The 25,475-nt window shown below is 44.0% G+C and overlaps 3 protein-coding genes and 1 non-coding gene across 5 annotated transcripts; 2 read left to right on the top strand and 2 right to left on the bottom strand.

Moving 5' to 3' along the window:
- Positions 1 to 12,847: 12,847 nt before the first annotated feature.
- Positions 12,848 to 14,146, top strand: LOC121757837 (LIM domain-containing protein PLIM2b-like). The gene is made up of 5 exons (XM_042153311.1): positions 12,848 to 12,988; positions 13,112 to 13,211; positions 13,316 to 13,335; positions 13,610 to 13,699; positions 13,772 to 14,146. Exons 1-5 carry the CDS (start codon positions 12,848 to 12,850, stop codon positions 14,144 to 14,146), a joined length of 726 nt encoding a protein of 241 aa, XP_042009245.1.
- Positions 14,147 to 17,517: 3,371 nt separating this feature from the next.
- LOC121794557 (bifunctional protein FolD 4, chloroplastic-like) lies at positions 17,518 to 20,675 on the top strand. The gene is made up of 5 exons (XM_042192771.1): positions 17,518 to 17,909; positions 18,846 to 19,171; positions 19,555 to 19,791; positions 19,880 to 20,047; positions 20,129 to 20,675. Exons 1-5 carry the CDS (start codon positions 17,714 to 17,716, stop codon positions 20,297 to 20,299), a joined length of 1,098 nt encoding a protein of 365 aa, XP_042048705.1. The 5' UTR covers positions 17,518 to 17,713; the 3' UTR covers positions 20,300 to 20,675.
- Positions 20,676 to 20,845: 170 nt separating this feature from the next.
- On the bottom strand, positions 20,846 to 22,150 carry LOC121796801 ((-)-isopiperitenone reductase-like). Of its 2 annotated transcripts, none has more exons than XM_042195582.1 (4): positions 21,850 to 22,150; positions 21,652 to 21,753; positions 21,385 to 21,564; positions 20,846 to 21,299 (listed from the first exon to the last, which is right to left on the bottom strand). In XM_042195582.1, the coding sequence occupies exons 1-4, from the start codon at positions 22,108 to 22,110 to the stop codon at positions 20,922 to 20,924; spliced, it is 921 nt and encodes a 306-aa protein (XP_042051516.1). In that variant the 5' UTR covers positions 22,111 to 22,150; the 3' UTR covers positions 20,846 to 20,921. The 2 variants fall into 2 exon arrangements, with proteins under 2 accessions (XP_042051516.1, XP_042051523.1); XM_042195589.1 differs by having other exon boundaries at positions 21,385 to 21,558.
- A 2,377-nt stretch (positions 22,151 to 24,527) lies between these two features.
- Positions 24,528 to 24,634, bottom strand: LOC121757958. The gene has a single exon (XR_006041281.1). It is a non-coding gene; the product is annotated as a small nucleolar RNA R71 (small nucleolar RNA).
- Positions 24,635 to 25,475: the final 841 nt, after the last annotated feature.

Below are 25,475 nucleotides of genomic sequence, written 5' to 3'. Positions count from 1 at the left end.
TTCGAAAAAGTATTTGAGACTCTTATGATCTGTGAAGATCTCACACCGAACTCCGTAGAGGTGATGTCTCCAAATCTTCAGCGCATGGACCACTGCTGCTAATTCCAGATCGTGCGTCGGATAGTTCAACTCGTGCGGCCTCAATTGGCGTGACGCATATGCTATCACCTTACCCCTCTGCATCAGCACGCACCCGAGTCCGACCTTCGATGCATCTGTATACACCACATAGTCGACTCCCGCCTCTGGTACGGCTAGCACCGGCGCTGTGGTCAACTTTTCCTTAAGCAATTGGAAACTTGCTTCACATTCTGGGGTCCAGTTGACTTTAACTCCTTTCTTGAGTTGTTGAGTCATCGGCCTTGCTATTTTAGAAAACCCATCAATGAATCTTCGGTAGTATCCTGCCAGTCCTAGGAAACTTCGAATTTCATTGGGCGTTGCTGGTGACTGCCAACGTTGCACGGCTTCAACTTTAGCGGGGTCTACTCGGATCCCTTCTGCTGTCACTATGTGTCCAAGGAAATTCACTTCATTGAGCCAGAACTCACACTTGCTGAACTTAGCATAGAGTTTCTCGGCTCTTAACGTTTCCAAGGTGGCTCTCAAATGTTCCTCGTGTTCCTTTTCGTTCTTCGAATAGATGAGCACATCATCTATGAAGACCAGAACGAACTTGTCCAGGTACGGGTGGAACACGCGGTTCATTAGGTCCATGAACACAGCTGGAGCATTGGTAAGCCCAAAAGGCATTACCGTAAATTCATAATGGCCATATCTGGTGCGGAACGCAGTCTTTGGTATATCGTCTTGTCGAACTCTCAACTGGTGATAACCCGATCTCAAATCCATCTTCGAGAACACTCCAGCTCCTTGCAGCTGATCGAAGAGGTCGTCGATTCTCGGTAAAGGATACTTGTTCTTGAGGGTTATTTTGTTCAGCTCTCGATAGTCGATACACATCCTTAAGGTGCCATCTTTCTTCTTTACAAAAAGTACTGGTGCGCCCCACGGCGACACACTGGGTCGAATGAAGCCCAGGTCTAGTAGTTCCTGTAATTGCATTTTGAGTTCCTCTAACTCCCTTGGTGCCATTCTGTAAGGCGCCTTTGATATTGGAGCTGATCCTGGTTCCAGATCGATGCTGAACTCCAATTGCCTGTTTGGTGGCAAGCCTGGTAGCTTTTCTGGGAATACATCAGGATATTCTCGTACTATTGCCACGTCCTAAATTTTCTTGTCCTTTTTCTCTTCTTCGTTCAAAAAGACGAGGTATGCAGGGCATCCTTTCCTCATCATGGTTGTTGCTTGCAGGGCAGAAATAATCGATTTTCGTTTCCTCATGGAGATCCCATGAAACATTACGGGTTCTGTCCCAGGGTATTGTAGCGCTATCTGTCTCTCCTTACAACGGATTGTGGCGTAGTTCTCGGCTAACCAATCCATTCCTAGTATAATGTCGACGCTCCACATCAACATCACATGTAAGTTATGAGCTACTAGGTTCAGGTTTCCCATGGAAAATTTTATGTTTGAGCACGTTCGTGTGATATCTATCAGGCCTCCTACGGGTGAGGACACCCTCATACTATGTTCCATCACGTCCGTAGGCAAGTTCAAAGTATCCACACAAGATGTTGATATAAAGGAGTGTGATGCACCGGTATCAAACAAAAGGGCGATTGGTACGTTGAGGAGAGTTCCCATACCTGCCAAATTGCCTTGCTCCCGTTTCCCTTCCTCGGCCCTGGCCTGCTTCTGCTGCAGTGCGAAGGCTCTTGCCTGTGGGGGAAGTCTCGGGCGTAGCTGTCGCTGAGGACGTGGTGCAGGGAGCATCGCCTTCTCTCTCCTTGGTTCAACCTGGAGTGCCCGCAGTTGCGGACGCTGTCCTCCCGTTCCAGTCGCCTTGCTCGGGCAGTTTCTGGCAAAATGTCCCTTCTGCCCGCAGTGGAAACATCCACCAGTCCCGGCCTTACACTCGCCGTCATGTCTCTTCGAGCATCTCGCACATAGAGGTGCCTGGGCTCTGCGCTCCGCAGCTGGAGTCGGGGCAGTTTGGTACCAACGGTTCTGCTGTGGCTTAGGGGCAAACTGTGGTTGCTTAGCATCAGTCGGGACTCGGTCTCCTTCCCTTTTCCTCTTTTCTCGAGGGAACCGCTGCTGTGGCGGCGGTGGAGCAGTGGTGACATGTGTCGTCGGCCTCTCTTTGGGCATAGCTGCCTCAATGTCCAGGGCCCGGCCCAATGACTCGACATAAGACAGACCTCCATGACTGGCCAGAGCCATTCTTATTTCCGATCTCAGGCCAGTACAAAACTTTTCGGCCATTTTCTCGTCCGTGTCTACTAGTTCAGGCGCATAGCGTGACATGTCACAGAATAACCTATCGTACTCGGTCACTGTCATCTTTCCCTGTTTCAAACTGTAAAACTCCACCTCTTTGGCCTTGCGGTAGCTCTTGGGGATGTACTTGCCGTACAGCTCATTCTTAAACTCCTCCCAGGTCAGGTGCTCCAACTGTTCGCGAGTCATAACCTTTCGCCTAGCTTCCCACCAGAAGTCGGCGGACTCAACCAGCTGAAACTTCACACATGAGAGTCGCTCTCTGTCGGTGCACCGAAGAAAATCAAAGATGCGCTCGATCGCACGCACCCAGGTCTCTGCTGCAGCAGGATTCCCCAGACCATTGAACACAGGTGGGTTCTGTTTGAGAAATGTTTCTTCCACTCGCCTCTCCGGCACTGCAGGAGGCGGTGGTGGAGGAGGTGGCGGTTGTGCTCCTGCTCCCCCAGCCTGGTCTCTCCTAGGTATCTGCTCTGGTACTTGCGCGTACCTTCTCGGCCTGCCTGCTTGTCTTCTGGGAGGCATTCTGTTTATAAAGTGATGTTAGTACTAGTTATTCACTTTCTTCAATAACAAAGTGTGTATCTCTTTAGGATTCATTTCATATCTTATGCATTTTCTTTCATGCATATACTTAAAATAAATCAATAGGAGCCATAATTTGTGCAACGTCATATGCATTCATCATAGAGTGGAAAATTGCCTCTCGCGAGGTCTTAATATCTTTTACATATGACATCATCGAAGTTCTACAAAAGAAAGGAAACTAATCTACTACGCTAGCACGGCTATGACCCGTCTGACCGACCCCTACTCCAAGTCACTGTCGATCCACATCGGGTCGTCGTGGCTCGTCCCAGGGAGGGGCATCTCTATAGGTGACCATACCTCCTCCTCGCCCTCGGAGGCGACGACCGGCTGCGGGATCTCTGGGGCCATGCAAGGCGCCACTGGTACGTCGAGGTCGGAGACGAAATCCTTGTCCACATGCTTGGCGTAGTAGTATAGCCCCTTGTAGAACGCCTCATCTATTGGGTGGAGGGGCTGCTCCAACTCCTCGGGAAATGGCTCCATGGGTGGTGGAGGAATCTCTGGTGGTGGCTCGAGGGGCTGTGGAGGGTTGACCCCCACTATCTGGTCCGTGAGACTGCCAATCTGCGGCTCCTCGTCATCATCATCGTCCCCTACTATGTCCTCCTCGGGATCCTCCTCCTCTGGATCCTCCTCCTCTGGATCCTCCTCCTCTGGATCCTCCTCCTCTGGATCCTCCTCCTCTGGATCCTCGTTGCTCTCTCCACCTCCTGTGCCACTCTCCATCGGCTCAAACTCGTCGCTGGACTCCGACACATCTCCTATCTCTGCCCTACTCCTGCGACGGCCGGGAACTCGGGACGACTGTCCCTCCTCAAATACCCCGTCTGCCGCCCGCATCAGGGCCAAAGGTGGCAGGCTACGGAACCGCTCACTCCCCGGGGCCTGCATGTCTGGCGGGGGCCCGTTCCCAAAGTGGAAACACCCTGCCGAGACTGCACTCAAGAAGCCCGGCATGTCTCCTATCGGCTCATAGGTCGGAGGCCGCGAAGAAGTGTACAACTGGGCTGTGGTTGCCATCCACCCCTGCCACTCCGGTGGGAACAACTCCACCAGTCTCATGATGCCCTCGTAGGGTTTCACCCCATGCCAATTCGCCTCCTCCCATAGCTTACCATAATGGGCGACGAATTCGGCGAGAGTGTCCCCGTGGCAACGCCGGTACGTCCTGTAGTAACGTACCACCGCATCTGGATCAGCACCTGTCCGGAGTGGGCGTCGGTGGGTAAAACGCTGTCGTGCCATCTCTACATAAAAGAAGAAAAGCCCTCAAAACGGCTCGTAACTGAAAGTATGCATATACAAGTATGCGAAAAGCTGTAAAAGATGGTATGAACAGAGTCGTTGTCTCTCGAAGAGGTCGTACTAGATTTGTCTGTGGCTATGTCTCATAACCGGCTGGTATACACATATATCTATATATGTACTATCTGTATGCTCAAAGGAATGGACTTCCTTTCTTTGCTGTCTATTGATATTGCAACGATACTTTCTGGTTCGTTGTTGATTGATTTTTTTTTTTTTTTTTTTTTTTTTTTTTTTTTGAAATTCTGTGGAATTAGGGGTTCTCCCTAACTGATGAGTTCAGTTGGTCTCGTCGCCGTGGAAGGCGGTAACAAGTTCTCAATCTGCTAATACTTGATTCTGCATGTCTCACCTAAGGTACTTCTCTAAAGCACTCTAGGTTCACATACATAGTCCCCATGACATCTATACATTCATGTCAAGCTCATAAAACACAGATACAGTAAGCATATCTCATGCAAAGTATCAGCTATCACGTTGCATCTTGCAAGCATTTCAAATAAACATTTTCGTTCCCATGAGGGCTGTGAAAATTATTTTCTTTTTCTGGAAAAACTTAGAAAATTTCATTTTCTTTCTCAAAATGAAAAAATATTTTCTTTCTTCAGAATTCTCTTTTCTGGACGAGCGGGCGTCGACCCCTGTTTCTGGTGCAGTTGATCGTGTCGAGCTGAGGTGTTGGGATCTTGTACTGATCATTCTGTTCACTTTCTAGCCTAGTGCTACTGTTCTGGACTGAGGCTTAGAAAGGAGGTTCTTGGGTCAGAGCGAAAGAAAAGTGCTCTGATACCACTCTGTCACGACCACAACTTCCTAGTCAAAGAAAGCGCAGCTATTTCGCGACTAAAAATTCTAAACGGTCTCAACACATCATCATAATTACTGAAATTAAGGAAATACTGTCTAAAAGTCATCAAAATAGCAAATTATTACATCAGAGTGAAAAGGGGGACATTGTCTTTACTGAGACAAAGCTAGGTCTATGCAGCGGAAGAGTTCCAAGACAAGTATAACATGTATGGAGACATACTACACTAGCTACCCTTCTTTTATTTCATCTTCAGTCCCAACACCTCCTCTGCCTCGATCGATCAACCTGCACATTTAGGAAAACAATATGCAGGGCTGAGTACTTGATATACTCAGTGGCTTATGCCGAAAACTGTTTTTCTTTTAATTGTCTGCCAAGCTGAGTGAACGCGGGGTTTTTCTGAAAACAAGTCCCGGTCACTAAAATCTGTTATTTCTTTCTGAAATAGACTGCAGTCTTTTAACTTTCTGATGATATACCATGTCAAGCTGTGTGAATCGGGAATGTGGCCACATTCCACGATCACTGGGTCGGCCAACCTGGCGCTAGCTCACGACCCACGAACCGGCCAACCTTGCGCTAGCTCACGGTCCCTATGTGTACACTAGTCCGAGTAGGATTTACTGACCTACTGGGACCCGAATTCGTTTTAACCATGAATGGCAATCACAAAATAAAACATGGCATGACAATTCATTCAAACGTTCACACTTATTCTCATAGAGTTCTGTAAATAAAAAGGAAAGAAGCCCACACCTCAATTGCTTAACTCTTGCAAAATAGGTGCTTTCCCCTGTTCTGAGATTATGCGTCGAACGACGACGTTCCTTTACAAAATTAATATATTTAAATTAGACCTCAAAAATCTTGCATGAATGCATGCCTAAGCGTGTGCTTATTATTTTAATTTCTGCCTTCTAAAATTAGAAGTCTTAAATCTTTAAATCGGTGATTTAATTTGTTCTGTAACCGGCTGACCCGTTCGGTATTAGAATTCTCGGATTATCTTAAGTATTTAAGAAATACTTTCTGTGACTATTATAGTCCGCCTTAATTATTCACTGGCCTTTATTTCACTCACGGCTTATAAGTTCTTTTCTTCCGTGGCTTAGGAAATAATTTCCATTATACTTGAAAAGAGGCTCTTCACTAAAAGTATTAAACCGAGAACTAATTTCTTAAGTCCAGCAAGGAGTTTACTTAATCTGGGCCAAGGTATTATTTCATTAAGCATTTTCGGTCCAGCTTAACTAATTGGCCCAATTCTTTTCTTCTTCTCATTTAATCTGGCCCAGCTTAATTAATTCCAGGCCCAAGTGATGAATAGTGGAAAAGGCCCAAATACCCCCTTCACCAACCATCGTCACTATCTCTCTCTCATTTCTCAAAAAATCCCCAAATTGAAAATGAGGAACCCTAGCCCCCTTTCTCTCCTTCCTCTCGGCGATTTCGCACCCCGCCACCTTCAGCGCTCCTCGCCGGCGTGTGAGGAACCGGAGTCAGCCCATTTCTATTCCGTTCCTCTCCGCATCGCACGACCGCTCCCACCCTCTGTCTCCTACTCGGCAAGAAGGGGTCTAAAATTCGGAAACCTGGGGAGGTGGAGGACTCGTCGCTGTCTAACCGGCGACCCACTACCCACCATCTCTTCCCCCTTTGAGGCATAACCTTGTACGGGCAATCTTGACGACGTTTTGTTCGCGGAGGGGTCACCCGTGGAGGGAAGACGTCGTATTCTCCGTCCTTCAGCGGCATCCCTCGGTCCACGCTGCCGTCGCCTCCATCTTCCTCCCTTCGGCGACGCTGGACCCCTCGGCTTAGGGGTGACACGCAGACGGCGGTTCTGCCGCTGCGGAGACCCTCGTAGCAGTGCGCCGTTTAATCAGGCAGTCGCCTCGCCGAAGCTAAGTTCCTACTAGTTATCTTCTTTCTCTTGTCATAGTCTAGTCCTAGTTCGCGTTTGAAAAGCAATGTGGTTGTGCTTCTATGTGACTGATTCTGTGTGGAAGACACCATTCCATGGTTCCTTTCCTCCAGTCTCAAAAGTGCTACACTACCCTAGACATGCATCCTAATGAGGCTGGGGTATGTGCAAGGGAGGTTTACTGATTTCTCAGATTCTCATGTTATCATAAATCGTTTCCATGTTTTGTTTCTATCATGCTCGAATGATGCCATTAAACTTGAGATTTAAGCTGATGGGTGTTACCTTTCCCTTGTAACTCCGCTGAACTTGCTAAGCTACTCCCTTCCTTGGTCTTGACCTCTCTTGCTCCTCCGCTTGCTGCTCCGTTTAGTAACTAGTTTGTTGTGTGGTGGGGGATGGAACTGAGGAGGAGATTGGCATATTTATGCACAGCTTGTAACTGAAAGCTGCACAATGACTGAGGTACTTGGCTGACCTTGCAGCATTCTTTAACTGATTTTGGTGTTTTGTGCTGCCTTGTACTCTGATTCATTCATGAATTTGTCTTCTTTTGCAGGTGCACACTAGAGGTGGCACTGTGGGGGCTGATTTCCGGACTATAACCGGTTTGGGTAGGGAAAGCAAGGGCTGTTACCTGCAGCTTTGCAGAGTATTAGCTGGAGGGGAGCCTGCTGGCTGGAGTTTGCTTCTTTCGGTCCAACACTCACTCACATTTCTGCAAGGTATTGTTTCCCCTTCCCTTTCTTAATACACTTCTCTTGTTGTCTCTGTAAACGATTGAGGAGATCTAACGGCTGTTGAAACGAGTTGTCATAACAGCCGAGCTCTTCTTCATGTTTTGATCTTTCTCTCCAGATCACGGAGTTGCCGAGCTTGGTGCCGAACTGCCGAGCTCGGTGCCGAACTGCCGTGCTTGGTGGCGAACTGCCGAACTCGGTGCCGAACTGCCGTGCTTGGTGGCGAACTGCCGAGCTCGGTGCCGAACTGCCGTGCTTGGTGGCGAACTGCCGAACTCGGTGCCGAACTGCCGTGCTTGGTGGCTGCTCGTTTGGCTGGTGTGAGCCGTGGAGTGCAGGGATAAAGCAACCTCTTACCTTTCTTTTTTTTTTTCGGTAAGTTTTGGTCTTCAAAGCTCAAAGTAGGTTTGTTCCTTATCCTTGCTTACTTTGCCAACTAAAAGCTTTAGTGTCTTATGTAACCTCTTGTTTATCTTGTTGTTTTCTGGCAGGGACAAGAGGCTGACTCTTCTCGGTTGCTGTCTCGTCTGTTCAGCCCAACGGGCCATCGGAAACTGGGCCGAAACCATGCTAGAAGAAGGGCCCGAAGCTAGTAGTTTCATTTGTAAAGAGATAGGGTTTCTATTTGAAATTCTCTCTTTTTCTTAACATGTAAAAGTTTATTGGTGTGTATTTAATTCCAAACACTTGAAATTTGGTGGCTTTGAAATTTCTGAAGTTGTACTTGTACCCTTATTCAAGAAATAAAAATACTCTTTCATTCGTCAATAAAAGTTCTAGTATTTTATTTCATAATTCCCGAGAAATCTAAGTCTCGGCTATTACAAGCACCGCGATAGTGATTTCCCCTCCACGAGCGAGTCACAGAGACCGATCTTTCCCGTTGGCGGAAGTACCCCAATGTCCGCCACGATGTCCGAAATGGCGGGGATGATGCCCCAACCCCAAATGACGGCAGGGATGATACCCGGGTACTACAACATGTACCCGCCTTGGTATGGGATGATGCCCTAAATACCCGGGGTGAGTGCCGGAATGACCCCAATGCCGGGGATGATGCTTGGAATATCGGGGATGATGCCGCCCCAGATGCCCGGGATGATGATGCCGGGGATGATGCAGGGCTCGCCTGTCACTGGGGGGGGGGTATGCAGGGGGTCCCCAATCACCGGTGAACAATGTCTATCGTCCCTATATGGATTTACTGTCGACGGACAACCCCTCGAGTACTCCTCTCAAGACTCAGTTCACTGGCATTGAGACGTTCTCGATGGAGGAGTTGGGGCTATCTCCGATCCGGGATTCTCCCACAGACGCACCAACGGCGACAGGGAAGAGGGGGAGGATATGGAGAGGGAGGGGCATGGGACAGGGCACTACCTCGCCTGCGGCGGGGTACGATGGTGAAGCGGGAAAAAGAGGACCATCTGGAGCACAGAGGAGTGCATCGCGCTTGCGAAGGCGTGGATCCATATAGTGGAGGATCCATATATCGGGGCTAACCAGCATATCGACAGGATGTGGTGGCGCATTAGTCAAAGCTACCTCCAATTCAAACCGCCAGGCGGGAAGCCTCACTACGGAGAGCAATGCCGGAAACAGTGGGAGCGGCTGAAGAGGCAGCTCAGCCGATTTGCCGGCATTTACCCAAACAACCTTCTCTCGGTAACCAGCGGCATGTCTGCCGAGGATGTGAAGCTTCTTTCTCACCATCAGTTCAAAGACGCTACGGCGGACTTCGAGGAATTCAAATATTGGGATGTGTATCTTGTGGTGCAGACTTCAGCCAAGTTTACTGCGGTGTTGAATCTGGCTGGCCGAAGCGGACGAAGATCATCGCCTCCGGGGAGTACAGTAGCAGTGCTGGTTCCCACGAACTCCCCCCCGCCGAGGCAGAGTTCCCGACACATTCAGCGTCGGCCCGCCGCCGTCGCCCGGTGGGGCAAAAGTCTGCGGCGCAGATGGCGAGTGAAAGCGCCAGCGGGTCCGCCGAGGCCCAATCGACAGCTCCTACCCAAAACGATCCCGAGCTCTCCTCACTCGCCTGCATCGTGCAACATGAAACCATGTTACGTGCAATGGTTGAATGGCGGACATCGATCGATCGCATTACAGGTCGTCGCTGAAGGATATCGTCAACAGTATGCGGCGCGATTTGGGGTTGGGAGACATGGCGGAGAGTGGCGACGAGGGGACTACCGGCGGGGACGACGAGGGTACTGGCGGCGGGGAATCCGAGGAGTGAGACGACGGTTTTTTTTTAACTATGTAATTTTTTTAATAATTATGTATGTTTTTTTTGTACTATGTATGTTTTTTTTTAAAATAAAGTGGTTGCAATTTCTCCATATTTGTGTCAAAATTTTAATTCCGTAAATTGTTTGATTCCGTAAATTATTTAATTTGGTGAATTTGTGAATTTTTATTATTGTGGGAAGTCCGCCGGGATGTCCTTGGGGATGTCCACCACTGTGCAGTGGGATGTCCTTATGACGTGGCATGAGGTGTTTTTGAGATGTCAGCTGGAACATCCGCACCACTGTGGATGCCCTTAGTTATGTGATAGTTGGAATTATTTTGTGGAATGTGATAAGAATATCTGACTGGTGCATTGGATATGTTTTATATATTGTAAAGGAATTATTTGATGGAATATGATAGAAATATGTAATTGATGCAATGGGCATGTTTACACATGATTTTGGATTTATTCGAATCATTGAATTAAATAAGATCTGTGACAGTCTTGCACCGGATCTGAAATCACAGTGGATATATTGGGACCTTCAGGTCAATCATATTGGGACCTACGGGTCAAATCATATTGGGACCTACGGGTCAAATCACAGTGGGACCTTCAAGTCAATCATATTGGGACCTACAGGTCAAATCACAGTGGGACCTACGAGACAATTATATTGGGACCTACGGGTCAATCATATTCGCATATTGGAAATCCCGAGCAGATACCAGGCTTGATTTGTCACAGAATAATAAGCTGGGCATAGAAGCATATGCATATGGATGTGAAATTGTTTATGATATTTAATGTTTATGGTTATATGTGTTGCTAAGAAAATTTGTTTGATAATTGTAATGTGAATTAAAGGTGAAATTTATACACTGAGTTAGTGGCTTATATAAACCATCAATATTTTTCGGGAGATATAGATGAATATTGTTTTTTTTAATGTATCTATATTAGTGTTTTATGTGACATGTGGGCTAAAAGTTTTAAATTTTTTTGATTTATTTACTATAAGAATATACGTTAGAGGGGTAAAGGTGTGACACTCCAGCTCCTTGCACAATGAAACACTCTAACTTTTAATCTCTAGAAAATATGTTGCAAAAAGAGGATCCTAATGATGAAGCTTGAGGGGCTATATATAGGGGAGAAATCACCCCCTTCAAATAAGGCAAAGGGTTGCAAAATATGGTAAATCTTGGAGAGAAAATTAGGGCAAATATGCTCGCCGCATTTTTGTGGCGGACCGCTGCACCTTGGCCAGCGGTCGCCATGCATTGATCCGAGGCTTCTGACTCTTAGGTGGCGGTCGCCACGCCTTGCCCAGCAGTGTTGGGATTGTCTTCATTCTATGCACAATATTCCCGGAACAGGCCGCTAAGCGCCGGCGGTCGCCAACAATGTTGCAGCGGTCGCTAGACACTCCCAGAAATTCCAGATTTCCTACTTCGCGTTTTGACTCCATTTTTAAGCTCAAATATGCATATTTCTCACAAAACGTGTCAAAATACCAAAATATATGAAATATGCAAATAATGGACATGGAATGCAACTTTGATATAAAAAACGGACCAAATAATGGCCTTAAAACAGTGCAAAATCCGAGCGTATCAGGGAGGTTCTTGGCCTGGTGTAGTCGCTGTTGCGACCTGAGCCACATCTCTGCTTATTCTTCCTTAGTTGCTTAGCTCTGTTGTGTTCTTGATCCGATAGGATCAATTCCTTATAATACTAACGGTGCTACTCAGTGTGCAGGTATACAAGTAGGATGAAGCTTGGTGGTCTGACCAGTGGTCAACTGACCTGTAGCTAGGGTTTCCTATTTTGTATTGTTGTACTTAGATTTCTTGTAATCTTGGTTCTACCTTTGTATCTTGGATTGTATCTCTGAGATTAGCCATCTCAGAACAATATCAATAAAAGAAGTCTCGGTAATTAGTGAATCCTGGATGATCTGATCCCTATAAAACCCAATCTCAAAATTTCAAAGAACAACATAATGCAGTAAATAAAATTCGTAGTAGTAGTATTTATTTTTGTATGACAAAAAAAGATTATTTATGTCTTTGGTTAATCTTGTTGATCCTCAAAACTGGCACATCCTCGTTTCTTTCCATGTATATATATGAGTGATTAAAAACTTTGTTCAATAATCGATTCATGAAAAAATTATTTGATGAATACAGACCCAAATTCAAATCTAAACGGAAAATTTATTTTTCCAATGCATTTGATTTTAAATAAGAATGCATTTATTTTATACGTTGAATGCAAGCGTTTTATAATAACAATATTTTGATTTTATATCAACTCCACATATCTGTCAACCCTTATTTATCTTGGAGGCTGGAGCTATATTATAAATTAATCTAGCAAGTTTAATTCTGTGGAATTGAAGTCGTGGAATAATTTTTTTTAATGAGACATGTGTGTAGAGATCTAATTCAGTGAAACAAATAATTTCCTAGCCCATTTTTTTCAAAGAATTATTAAGAGTTTATTGCATGAAAAATAGGAGGAAGAGTGGAAAACTACGCTTAAGTCGCGAACTCTATATGTAAGTTTGTAACTAACATAACTACCATCAAATAAACAATGGAAAAAATGAAAATAATTCCCTCCCGAAAACTGTGGCCCTCAATTCACATAGGCTAGTACTATCTAATTATGGACACAAAGTAAAAAAACATTAACCCTATTTTCCTTCCAATTTAGTCGATTATCCATCAGTTTATTTTTGTATCATAATCCTCCATTGAATTCAAAAGACTTGATATCCAATCACGTGTCACTTCAATAATAGGATGAAATCTTTTCCATTTTACAGCATGAAATTAAAAAGTGAGAAATATTTCGATTCGATAATTTGATCAGAAAGAGAGAGAATGGCATCATCATTCACTGGAACTCAGGACAAATGCAGTGCTTGCGACAAGACAGTTTATTTTGTGGATTTGTTGTCTGCTGATGGACAAACTTATCACAAATCATGCTTCAAATGCAGCCATTGCAAAGGCACTCTTGTGGTAATTAGTTAGAGAAAAAGAGACATTTGATTATGGGTTTATTTAATGTGCATGATGTTATGATTATTTTGTTAATATATTTACACAAATAATTAATCATAATTTTGAATTTTTTTATGGTAGATGAGCAACTACTCTTCCATGGATGGAGTTCTCTACTGCAAGACCCATTTTGAACAGCTCTTTAAGGAGTCTGGAAATTTTAGCAAGAATTTTCAACCTGGTGATAATTCAGTTTCTACATAGTATATTGCATTTGTCTATGGATTATATCCCTTTTTATTGATAATTTTACTTTTTCTGTCTCTTGTAATGAATGTGAAACAGGAAAACATGAGAAGGACCTGGTAAGTACCTCAAAATGTTTGATTTTGTTATTCCATGTTATGATTATATAATTATTAAATACTATTAACTTATATACATATAATGATATAATCATGCACCCATAAATTCAGAACTACCATTCTATCCTGCAATAGGAGTCCATTCTTTACCATTTCAATTCATTTCACTCAAATTTATACTTGAGTCACTTTGATGCTAACCCCAAATCGAAAATCTTGAATATGAAACAACAATGTCATGAATTATAGTCGTACTACATGTGACAATATGCAGACAAGGGCACCAAGCAAAGTGTCTACTATGTTCTGTGGGACCCAAGATAAATGCCCTGCATGCGGCAAAACTGTGTATCCACTCGAGAAGGTGATCTTCCATTTCTAGCTAGGGCTTATTTCCCCTCTTTGGAAACCCTAATTTTATTTCATGGAAATGCAGATAGGGCTGGAGGGAGAGTCGTTCCACAAATCGTGCTTCAAGTGCGCGCACGGCGGGTGCGCGCTGACGCACTCATCCTACGCCGCTCTCGACGGGATCCTCTACTGCAAGCACCACTTCCAGCAGCTCTTCTTGGAGAAGGGAAACTACCAGCACGTTATCGAGGCTGGCAGGAAGAGCTCGGCCGAGAACGACGAAGAGCACCGTGCAGCAGCTGCAGCCGCCGCTGCAGCTGCTGACGCGGCGGGGGAAGGGGGTGAAGAGGATGGCGGGGAGGCAAAGGCGGATCCGGATGAGGCCGAGGCCGAGGCTGAGGCTGAGGCTGAGGAGAAGGCTGAGGAGGAGAAGGCTGAGGAGGAGAAGGCGGAAGACTAGTTATAGAGAGATGGCGCTTCTCTCTTTTTTTGGTATATTAATTAATTAATTAACTATACAGCCGAGATTTTCTGAGTTGTTTTTCCACGTTTTGGTTTAGGTTTAGGTTTTCAAGTTATGTTGTTCGATTTGTTGTAATTCGAATTAATTACACACTTTGTGTGGGGGATTTTCCAGGAATGTAATTGTGTATGTCTTATTCATAAGCCAAATTCAATTCTATGTATGACTGTGTTTTTATTTATTTTTATAATTTAGCGAGTGGTAAAATATCTGTATCCAGTATGCCCCATAAAACAAGAAACTCAGTTTTCATTTTTCAAATAATAATTCATAGTAGTAGTATCTTTTTTTGTTAATTGATTATAAGGTCAATGAGCTTGTAGTTTGTATTACTGCATTATTCAATACGATTACGAGGAATATCGATATGTACATACTATACGTTAATAATTTATTGAGTGGTAAAATATAGTAAAAATATTGACACTCAATTAATTATTTAATTTGCATCAAGAACTACTAGTTGAAATATGAGGGAGAGACAAAAACATTGTTCACGTATGTATTAGAATTAAAGTGTAAAAATTGCTATTTACCATTTCATCTGAAAGCTATAATATTGTGCCAAATATATTAGGTTGAGTCGTGCATTTTGTTTAGTGAACTGTATATGAGTACTCCCTACGTCTACGAAAATAAGTCTTATTTTATCATTTTGGGTTGTGCATTAAAAAAAACTCCCATTTTTAAAAATGGAAAGTTTATATCTCATGTTTTATCTATTTTTTCTCTTCTATCATACTTCAACCACTTTTTCACTCTCTCTACCTACCTTTTCTCCTCATCTTACTCATTAAAATCCGTGACGCCCATAAATGAGACTATTTTTTATGGACGAAGAAAATACTTTCTCCGTCCCACTCAAGATGTTCAATTCTTGAGTGACACGAGATTTTATGAGTAATTGTTAGGTGAAGTAAATATAGAGAGAAAATAATAGTTGAATGGAGTATTTAAGTGAGAAGAGAAAAGAGATAAATTTATTTACAAATATAGAAAATAGACATCTTAAATGAGATAAACTAAAAAGAAAGATGAACATCTTGAATAAGTCGGAGAGATAATAATTTTTTTTAAGAAAGTTCATGAAGTTCTTTGCAATCTACTACTATCATTCTAGTACACTAGAGTCCTAGACTACTAGTAGTAGTAATTTTATTTCTAAAACAAATCTATTATAGTGGATCTCCAATAGCCCCGCCCCTTTTTTTATCCACAATCCCACTTTTTTGTCCATAGCCTCAATTTTTTCCTCCACTGCCTCACTATAGGCGGACACTTCCAATAGCCCCAAAATTTTATAACCAATTTTTATTTTAATTTTTTCGTTTCGATTTTAAATCAGCTGAATTGAAATAATTATAAAACGAGGTAATTGGGACCGAATATTCGTTGTATTGGCAAGGTAAAATTATACAACGAACGTAAAAAAAATACAAATAAAAACGCCGCCACCGTCTAATCGGTGGCGTCGTCCGATTCCTCTTCCTCGTCTCCATCCCCTTCTCCATCGCCTTCAACGTCTCCCTCGCTGCCGCCGCTGCCCCAGGACCCTCATTAGCCAAGCGCAGAATGCGCCGGATCCGACGTATGAGGTCGGAGTATATATTCTTGATGTACGGGTCGGTTGCCGCCTTGTATTTGCTGCAGGCATCATTCAATTCATGCGCCAGCTGCGCATATACGTTACCCCTCAAGATCTCGTTGGAAAAAGGGGCCCTTGAAGCCGGTATAGGCGCGGGCTGCGGGGCGCGTGATCCAGAAGCCGCCGACGATCGTCGGGAGGAACCGCCGGCATCTCTAGCGCGTCGGATAGAGGCACGTTGTCCCGGAGGGCGGGCGCGCCTAGAGTGTGTAGCGGAGGGTTCTGCGGCTTGCTCTTCGTTCATGTCGAACGATTGCGAGCCGGTTCCGCTGCTGTAGTCCCCGGCAATGTTGTGTCTTATCCGCTTCGTCGCCGGACCCTGCTCTTGGGCACAGATGGCCTTGAATTTCGGGCAGTCCTGGAGAACTAGAAACTCCTCCCACATTGTGAACTTCGGATGGCCGAGCGTGTGGTATTGCTCCATCGAAAGTTCATTCCCGTCAGCCTCGTTTCGGCCACTCTCCGCATGGAGCAGGTTGTTCTGGTATATGCCCGCGAACCGCTGGATCGCCGGCAGAATCCTAGACCACTTCTTGCGGAGCTGTTCCCCGTCACGCGGGAGGGCGTCGCGAGGTTTGAACTCGTTGTACGCCTGCACGACGCGCTTCCAAAAGCTAAACTCGGTCTGATCGGTGCCCACTATGGGGTCTGATGTGGCGGCATCCCACGCCCTCGCCACAGCAACAGACTCCGCTTTGGTGTAGTGGATGGACTTTTTTTTCCGACTTGAACAGAGCCGCTGGCCGAACCGCCACCGGAGCCGACGCCGCTGCCCGATCCGCCGGCTCCGCTGACATTGCCCGATCCTCCACCGCCACCGCCACCGCCACCGCGTTCGGACTCTCCGACTCTCGTCGCAACGGGCGCATCCGGTATGCCGGAACTAAGTAGATTGAACATCGTATCCAGTGCGTCTTGATCTGCCTCAGTGAAAGGAGAGCTGCTGGATTGGAAAGGGGTATCCGGACGCGCATGGTGAAGGGCGTCGAGGTTGGGTCTGTAATCTCCAAACGCCGAGCGGCTCAGATTCCTCGCCAAAGGTTGGGTGGGAGAAGACCTCCAAGGCTGAGATGGTGGCGGAGTTGGACTCGATGCCCATGGCTGGGGAGGTTGATTCCAACTCCATGGCTGAGACGGAAAGCCGCCATATCCCGACGGTACGCCGCCATATCCCGACGGCTGGGAAGGATTGCCGCCATATCCCGATTCGTGCGAGCCGGGGGATTCGTCGTCTCCAACGTGCATTTTTTTAGAGTGAAAGTGTAGAAAGTGAATGCGGGGAAAGTGTGTGAAAATGAAGTGTGTGAAAGTGTGTAAAAATGGATGGTGGAGGAGGAGTATTTATAGATGTAATTTTTGAAAAAAATTAAAAAAAAAATAAAAACTCAAACGGGGCGGACGTCCATAGCCCGTCGCCTCATTATAGATCGCCCCGGATCGCCCCGCCGCCACCACCATCGCCCCGTAGGAGGCGAAGCCTCTATCGCCCCACCCTCGCCCCATTTTTCTTGTCCGCCCCGGGGCGGACGTCCGATCCACTATAGACCGCCCCACCCTCGCCCAAGATTTTCGTTCGCCCCCTTACCTCCTATAGTGGATGCTCTTATTCCCAAGATTAAAATTTGGTGCTACAAATTAGCGCAATGAAACGGCGCCGTTTTCTTCAAAATCTTCTTCCTCGACCTTTGTTAAACTTCCAGCGAGGAAACCCTCAAGAGGCAGAGTACCTTACTTTTGCAATTTCCCGTTTAAATCACTTCTAGAACCCTAATTCATACATTCACACATTCATAAATCAAAGCAAAAGCAGAAGAGCAAGCATAGGGCTGAGATTCCAGCTCCAATTCCTCCGTCTCAAGATGGCATCCGCCGCCGCCACCTCCTCCACCGCCACTATGTTCGGAACCGCCGCCGCCGCCTCAGATGGCTGCTCACGTCGAGTTTTCGTTACAACCACCGTCCAGGTGCGCGCCTCGCGGAGTTCTCCGGCCTTCCTCAGAACGAGTAGAGCTATCAAAACTTACTCCTCCTGCAGCAATTCGTCCGTTGTAAATGGTGAGAGCATGCTTTTCTGCTCATATTTGCTCAAGTTTTGCGTATTGGTTAGTTTTTGAATTGGTTGTGCTCAATTACATCTGCGCCTGGATTGGAGTTTGCTTATGGATGAGCTTTATGCATTTGTGTTGTGTTGAGAAGTGATCGTGTGACCGATTTATGATCGATTATCGAATATTCCTTATGAAAAACTCTTGGCACTGAATTTTCGGGTTTCATTGGGGGTTGGGGGAGCATATTTTGGCTTATGAAGTTGTCTATTGGGGAGAGGGATGCTGGTAAATAAAACAAAGTTGGTAGCTTAACTTCTTGGAGACTTGATGGTAAAGCCATAGCTTGTTTGTGTTTCAGAACCTCGAGTTGGATTTTGTTTTCTTGAATTTTACTGTAATTGTATAAAAACGAGATTAAGTAGTGATGAGATGATATAGTGAATTTGGTTAGTCGTGCAATTATGCCATAATACACAATCAAGTGAAGCAATACCTTTTTTAATAACTCAAGTATGATCAGTCTTTGCTTTAATTTATATATGTGGTATGATTGAGCTTCGTCAATTCATTTGCAAATGAGCTGAGTACAGTATCAAGCTTCCTTTTTGTAGAATTCTTAAGAGGCTTACTGATATCTTACTCTATTTAAACCATTTCATTGTAGTCTAATAACACTAAAGTTGACACATTATATGTTAGTTTTAGATGTATTACCGACATCAGGGTTTAGAGACTACTAACTTGAACTATTTTTTATCACCAATTTGTAAGTTGGCCCAAATCTTTTGAATGTGTATCTACTTTTTATATTGAGGCATGTGGTGGCAGTGTTTGGTGATGGATGTTATGTATTCACTGCATTGTGTTTCTTCTTGTAACTGTAGAACACATGTAGTAGTTGTTCTTTTGAATGCATTCTTATTTCACATTGGATGTTATACAGCTGCATTGGTCACTGAGGTATCTGCTAAGGTTATTGATGGAAAAGCCACTGCGAAAGAGATCAGAGAGGAAATAGCTGCTGAAATATCAAAAATGAAGGAATCTAGCGGTGTTGTTCCTGGACTGGCTGTTATTCTTGTTGGAGAGAGGAAGGATTCTGCAACTTATGTACGCAACAAGAAAAAAGCCTGTGAATCAGTTGGGATCAAGTCTTACGAAGTACACTTAGCTGAAGACTGCTCAGAGCAAGAAATCCTTCAGCATATCTCAGCCTTCAACGATGATCCTGCAGTTAATGGTATCCTTGTTCAGTTGCCTCTACCTTCCGTAAGCCTCCAAATTTGAATATTATGTTTCCTGTGGATTTGTACTCTGATTTGCCTCATGAATTATGCAAATTTCTAACACAGAGTTAGAGAATTATGATTGATATAGTAGCAACTAAGTACATATTAAATTCTTCTAGTAGATTTGGCTCAGATAAATTAGTGATGTTCCTAGTGATGTTCCTGACAGCACATGCAATTCAGTAAGCATACTTGACACCCTTGTCGTACAAGATATGTCTTGTATTATTGTAGTCGTGTAAATGAAGTATAACCTCAGCAACCATTTCCTTAGATTGCTCTATATGTAAAAAGAGTTCATAATTTTTCTTCGTTATTACCTTCTGATTATGAAATATCATTATATCTCGTGTCTTCTGCCAGAATATGAATGAGCAAAATATTTTGAATGCGGTCTGCATTGAGAAAGATGTTGATGGATTTAGCCCACTGAATATTGGCCGCCTGGCAATGAGAGATAGAGAACCACTATTTGTTCCGTGTACGCCCAAAGGATGCATAGAGTTGTTGCACAGATATGGTGTCCCAATCAAGGGAAAGAGGGCCGTTGTAATAGGCAGGAGTAATATTGTCGGAATGCCAGCTGCCCTTCTCTTGCAAGTAACATGATACTCTACTCAGAACCTTAAAAAAAAAACTTACCACCTCGATCAAACTTGACTTTAATCTAATGTTTCTTGCTCTGCAGAGGGAAGACGCCACTGTTACAGTCGTCCACTCAAGAACAAAGAATCCTGAGGCTATCACTAGAGAAGCAGACATTGTAATCACCGCGGTGGGGCAGCCAAACATGGTCAGAGGTAGCTGGATCAAGCCTGGTGCTGTTGTCATCGATGTTGGAATCAATCCATTTGAGGTTTGCCTTCTATTGTTGGAATCTCCTTCCTCGTTGCAGTTTTTTCCTTGCATGCTAAATTCATGTTTTTTTGCACAACAGGACACGAGCTGCAGTCGTGGATATCGGCTCGTTGGAGACGTATGTTATGAGGAGGCTAGCAAGATTGCTTCAGCCATCACCCCGGTTCCTGGGGGAGTTGGGCCTATGACCATAGCAATGCTTCTCTCCAACACTCTTTCTGCAACTAAGCGAGCTTACAATTTGGAATGACATTGTCTCAGCTATGGAGAATAAGGAGCAAAATTTTGGGTTGAAATTTACCTCGCTTTAGCATCTCCTCTTAAATTGAAAGATGTAACGCTGCTTATTTAGTAGTAATGCGTTTTCCGTGTTCCGAATTATCGCATTTCTTCGAACTGAATTTGGAAAGGCAAGTGAAGATTATAGGCTACTGAATCAGATCTCAGCAGAAGCCAAGTGGCTGCCCGACAAGCGTCTTCTTATTCGATCGCCGCCATTGTGTATGATTTTAACAGTTTTACCAAATTACATACAGATTGATTCATCTTCCTTTACTAAACGTCCCATGTTAATTGACTCATTTCCTTTTTTTATGGGGGAAAAATTAAGTCTCTTCTCTCTTGTACTTTATTACTATCATCCAATTTAACTAGCTAAACATCTTTTTCTTAATTATTGTTCCTAGAAGAACCGTCTCATTTTAATCCGGGACGAAAGGGGTAAAACTTTTTTTTTTTTGTTTACAATGATTGCCGGAACATCTATATCTCATCGAATAGTATAACACTTTAGATGGAAATATCAACTCAAATCCATTTATTCATGTAGCTTCCCATAGATGGAATAAATAGTGTAATAAACACGAAATAAATCACAAAGACAAGGCCTCCGATCGATGAAAGAAGGTGCCCGACGGCCCTCCATCGGGCAGCAACGCCATCTTCACCGGAGCCTCAGCGGCTTCGGCTTCACTCAGCGGGCCATGATTGTATGTAATATCCGTCCTAGCAAAACCGGGACACACAGCGTTGATGAGGAAGCGCGGGTGTTGTTGAGCTGCAAGCCAAGTGTAAGCGTTGAGAGCCGCTTTCGACACTTTGTAGGCTGCAAGGTGAGGAGGCCACTGCTTCTCTTCTACTTTATTCTCTTTCAAATCTTTGATGAATTCTTGCACAACTTCATCTACTCTTTCTTCAGTTAACCCCTCTTTGCTGCTCAACACCCCTTTTGCCCATTCATTCGGCTGAAGCTGAATTACATACACATAAGTATATAGTAAAATGTAGTATTATGAATATATGAGCAATTATCAAGTGTGAAGAAGATTACCATACCACTAAACAACCTAAAGTGGAGGAGACATTAACAATTCTTGGTGAATGAGAGAGTTGCAGAAGAGGAATGAGGGCTTGTGTTACTCTTTTTGCAGCGTAGTAGTTTGTTTCCATGCATTCTTCCGCGCCCTTCAATGTCTCCACAAGCTTTCCCTCTGCTTTTGGGTGAAATGGCTGCGTCTTTACATGAATAATTTAAATCACAAAGTCTAGTCAAATTTCATTTAGAATCAATATCACAAAGTCTACGTTCCAACAATAACAAACCTGTCCACCAGCCTCGAAAAAGCTGCAGTCAGCCAAAATATACTCTTCAAGAACCGAAGCATCACCATCCACATCTACTCCACGAATTCCTGCATTATTCACCTGCACACCAATCAATTAGTAGGAGTACTAGTATATTTTATCTTTTAAAACATAAAAATAAGTTTAAATCAAGAATAATTGAATCGTTTTGGTTACCAAAATGTCGAGCCTTCCAAATCTTGATTTGATGAACTCAAAAACAGCAGCAACGCTAGCAGGATTAGCAACATCGAGCTGATGAAAAACCACATTATCGAATTCTTTAAGCTTTTCTCTTGCTTCAATGCCTCTCTTTTCATCTCTTGATCCTAAAATCACCACTATTCCTTTCGAAGCTAACTGCCTGCATATTTCCAACCCAATCCCTTTGTTACCTCCTGTGACCAATGCATACCTTTCTTTTCCTGCATCTGCCATTGTTTTTCCCTTTTATTTTCTCTCTCAAATCAGACTTTGTAATTACCAGTTTGTTGTTTCAAATTCAATCTAGCTCTGCTGCCTTTTATATTGATTTTTTTTCGTGTCGTTTTTTGGGAAAGTACGGAGGAATTACAAATATTAGTGTATGATTTTTCGCTACACGCAACCTAACTAAAAAAGTCTGATTTTTCTTCCTAATAGAATGAAAATTCACAATTTCCAAAAACGTTTCCATGCATCGCCCATTCCCACTTGTTTTTAAATTTGAGGATAATGTACTTTAAATACACCTATCAAATTATTTCCAACTATCGATATCAATAATATACTATTCCTTCATTCCCATTATAGATGAGAAGTTTCTTGGGCAGTGACAAACTCACACTTTAAGATTGTTTTATGAGTGATTAGATAGTGATTTTGATGATTTAAGGTGTTTAATATAGGTTTTCACCATATATACACTAATTAAGTGAGTTAATGAGTTTGTCGTAGTTTTGTGATGAAAACAGGTTGAAACGGCATGAAAAACAGACTGAACGAGCCGAGGCAAATTTTGAGGAGAATTCCAGTAGGTTCACCCGGCCGGGTGTTTTCCATTTTCCAAAACACCCGGTCGGGTGTTTCGTACAACTTGCGGGATCTAGAGAGAAAACCCGGTCGGGTGTTCAGCCACCTGCAGATCACTCAGTCGGGTGTTTTCAGCTGTTACTCGTTTGACCCTGATTTTCACTCCGGATATAAAAGAGGACTTCACACATTCGAGCCCTAACCTCCCACACTGCAAAATCAAGAGAGAAATCAAGAGATTGAAGGCAAGGAGGCTACCATCTTCAAGAGATTGAAGAAGAAGACTCTCCCCAACATCAATTCCACCTATAAGGAGTGCTTGTTTCCATTTCCATTATGTTTTCATTTGTTTCTTTTGTATTTTCTTTTGTTTGACTATGAGTAGCTAGATTTCCTTTAGGGATGTGGTGATGTTTGTATGAAATCCATGGGTTGATCCTTGATTTATGCTATCTATCTCTTGTGTTGGTTTATGTTGATTATTGAGCTCTTATTATCCAATTGCCTAGCTAACAATTTGATATATCTTGTTCTAATTAATGACATTGAGAGATGCATGATTAGAATGGTTAGGTAATCAACAACTACGTGCGTTACATGTAATCGAGAAATGCATGAGCTAGAGAGAGGACTTGGGTCCGTTGTTATATGGAGTTAATCTTGAATTGTATGGAGGAGACTCATACATTAGGGATTAATCCACAAGTTAGATGCACCCGAGAGGGGGTCTAACCAATTAACCCGACCTTCCTAGCCACACATGAGAACTAATAGATGAGCATGATCCCTAGGTGAAACCCGTGATCCATATTAACGGATCCATATCCCTACCTTTCCAAATTTGTGTGAAAAACCATCCTTTGTTTGTCTTGCTTAGTTATTTGTCTTTACTTGATTAATTGTTTTTTTATCTTAGTTATAGAAAACCAAAACCCCCTTTTAGTAGTCTAAATAGTGTTCAAAGTTGCATCGTAATACTCAAACCGGCTTTTAGTTTTCGAGGATCGATAATTTTAGCTTACCATATGCTATTTAGCCCGTACACTTGTGGGTGACGCTTTTTAATGCAAAATTAGCATGAGCCAGTTTTAGGCGCCGTTGCCGGGGACTAAATTTGCTTTTGTGTTTGATATTGTGACAAGATTGAGAATACTAGTTTAGACATTTTACTTGCTTTATTTAGTTTAATTTTCTTATTTAGTTCTAACTTCCCTTTGTTCTTCTCTTGTGTTGTGTAGGTGTGTATGCTCACGCGCTCAAGGCGTCCACCCCTTGAGTCGATTGACTTGGAAATAGAAGCCACCAATAGAAGGAGAAGACGACAAAGGAGGAGAGCACGAGCTCAACATCTAGTTGAGCCAATGGAAAATTCACATGGAAACAATGGGGGAGTTCCCCCTCCATTGAATCAAGACCAAATCATTCTCCAACTACAACAAGAAATGGCGGAGATGAGAAGGGAAATAGAGGAGGAAAGGAGGAGAGAAGCACCGGTTAGAGATGCATTTGGGAATGTCCATATCCCAATTCCACCTTATGATACAAGGGTAAATGCCAATAATTTTGAGTTGAAGACGACATTGATTCAATTTGTGGAGCAACGTGTTTTCTTGGGAAGGCCCACGGGGGATCCTAATAGGCACCTAGCTAAATTCTTGGAGATTGCCAATACAACTAAGCTTAATGGGGTTCCCGACGATACAATCAAGCTTAGGCTATTCTCATTCTCATTATCGGGATATGCTAGAGATTAGTTTGATAACCTTGAGTCGGGCTCGGTTACAAGTTGGGACGACTTAGCCCAAAAGTTCTTGGATAGGTTCTTTCCTCTTAGCTCCACTCTCAACCTTCAAGCGAAGATCTCTTACTTTAGTATGAAGAGCCAAGAGTCCATGTTTGAAGCATGGGAGAGATTCAACGCTTTGTTGAAGAAGTGCCCCAACCATGGGCTATCTCCGGGCCATCAAGTGAGCCTCTTCTACAATGGATGCTCGGAGTTTATCAAGAGTCAATTAGACTTTGGCTCGGGGGGATCATTCTTGGACAAGGGAGTCGATGAGTGCAAGAAGATGCTTCAAAGGTTTGCCTATACTAGCAAGGGTTGGAGCTCGGGCCGAGATGGTTCAATGCAGGTAGCTTCGGTCGTGGATGCGGTACTTTAAAATGATGATGTTGAATCAAAAGGTGGATAGCCTTAGTGTGGGGGTGGCACCCATGGGAGAACCTCAACCGACCGTTGAAGATGTGAATTACATCCATCAAGGAGGAAACCAAAGAAATTTCAACAATTATCACCCTAACAATGGGGTGGTAATTATCAAGACTACCGCCCACCTTTCAACGCGCATCCAAACCTCTCATATGGGAATCCGAGTAATGCTACCTAACCAACTCCACCTCCCGGATTTGGAGCACCAAGTGGGACGGCCAATGTACCCGGCACTTTAAAATCTTCGAGTGATGTCACCAATGAGCTTTTGAAAGCATTCATGGAGAAGACCGATGGGATCATGACACACTCCACCATGAGGATTAATAAAGTGGAAACCGCGGTAGTGGAGGTCACCACAAGATTGGGAGCCTTAGAGCACCAAGTGAGTCAAATTGCCCAAGCCGTGGGACAAATACATCAACCGGGACAATTCTCAAGCACTACAATTCCAAATCCAAAAGATTGCAAGGCAATCTACTTGAGAAGTGGGACGAGCTATGAGAGTCCTCCTATGCCCGAGGTGGAAGCTAAAGAAGTGCCCGAAGGGAAATAAGAAGAGGAGATAGGGGTGGAATCACCT

This window comes from Salvia splendens, chromosome 1 (genome assembly GCF_004379255.2).
Source record: "Salvia splendens isolate huo1 chromosome 1, SspV2, whole genome shotgun sequence".
NCBI lineage: Eukaryota > Viridiplantae > Streptophyta > Magnoliopsida > Lamiales > Lamiaceae > Salvia > Salvia splendens.
The sequence above is the reverse complement of the archived record's forward strand: the minus strand, read 5'-3'. Positions and strand labels throughout refer to the sequence as shown.

Coding starts and splice junctions, on each gene's coding strand:
- LOC121796801 (XM_042195582.1), bottom strand. CDS start 22,110: ATGGCAGATGCAGGAAAAGAAAGGTATGCATTGGTCACAGGAGGTAAC. Junction 21,754..21,849: donor TTGGAAGGCTCGACATTTTG/GTAACCAAAACG, acceptor ATTGGTGTGCAG/GTGAATAATGCAGGAATTCG. Junction 21,300..21,384: donor CCACTTTAGGTTGTTTAGTG/GTATGGTAATCT, acceptor TATGTAATTCAG/CTTCAGCCGAATGAATGGGC.
- LOC121794557 (XM_042192771.1), top strand. CDS start 17,714: ATGGCATCCGCCGCCGCCACCTCCTCCACCGCCACTATGTTCGGAACC. Junction 19,172..19,554: donor TTCAGTTGCCTCTACCTTCC/GTAAGCCTCCAA, acceptor GTCTTCTGCCAG/AATATGAATGAGCAAAATAT. Junction 20,048..20,128: donor TTGGAATCAATCCATTTGAG/GTTTGCCTTCTA, acceptor TTTGCACAACAG/GACACGAGCTGCAGTCGTGG.
- LOC121757837 (XM_042153311.1), top strand. CDS start 12,848: ATGGCATCATCATTCACTGGAACTCAGGACAAATGCAGTGCTTGCGAC. Junction 12,989..13,111: donor ATTGCAAAGGCACTCTTGTG/GTAATTAGTTAG, acceptor TTTTTATGGTAG/ATGAGCAACTACTCTTCCAT. Junction 13,700..13,771: donor CTGTGTATCCACTCGAGAAG/GTGATCTTCCAT, acceptor ATGGAAATGCAG/ATAGGGCTGGAGGGAGAGTC.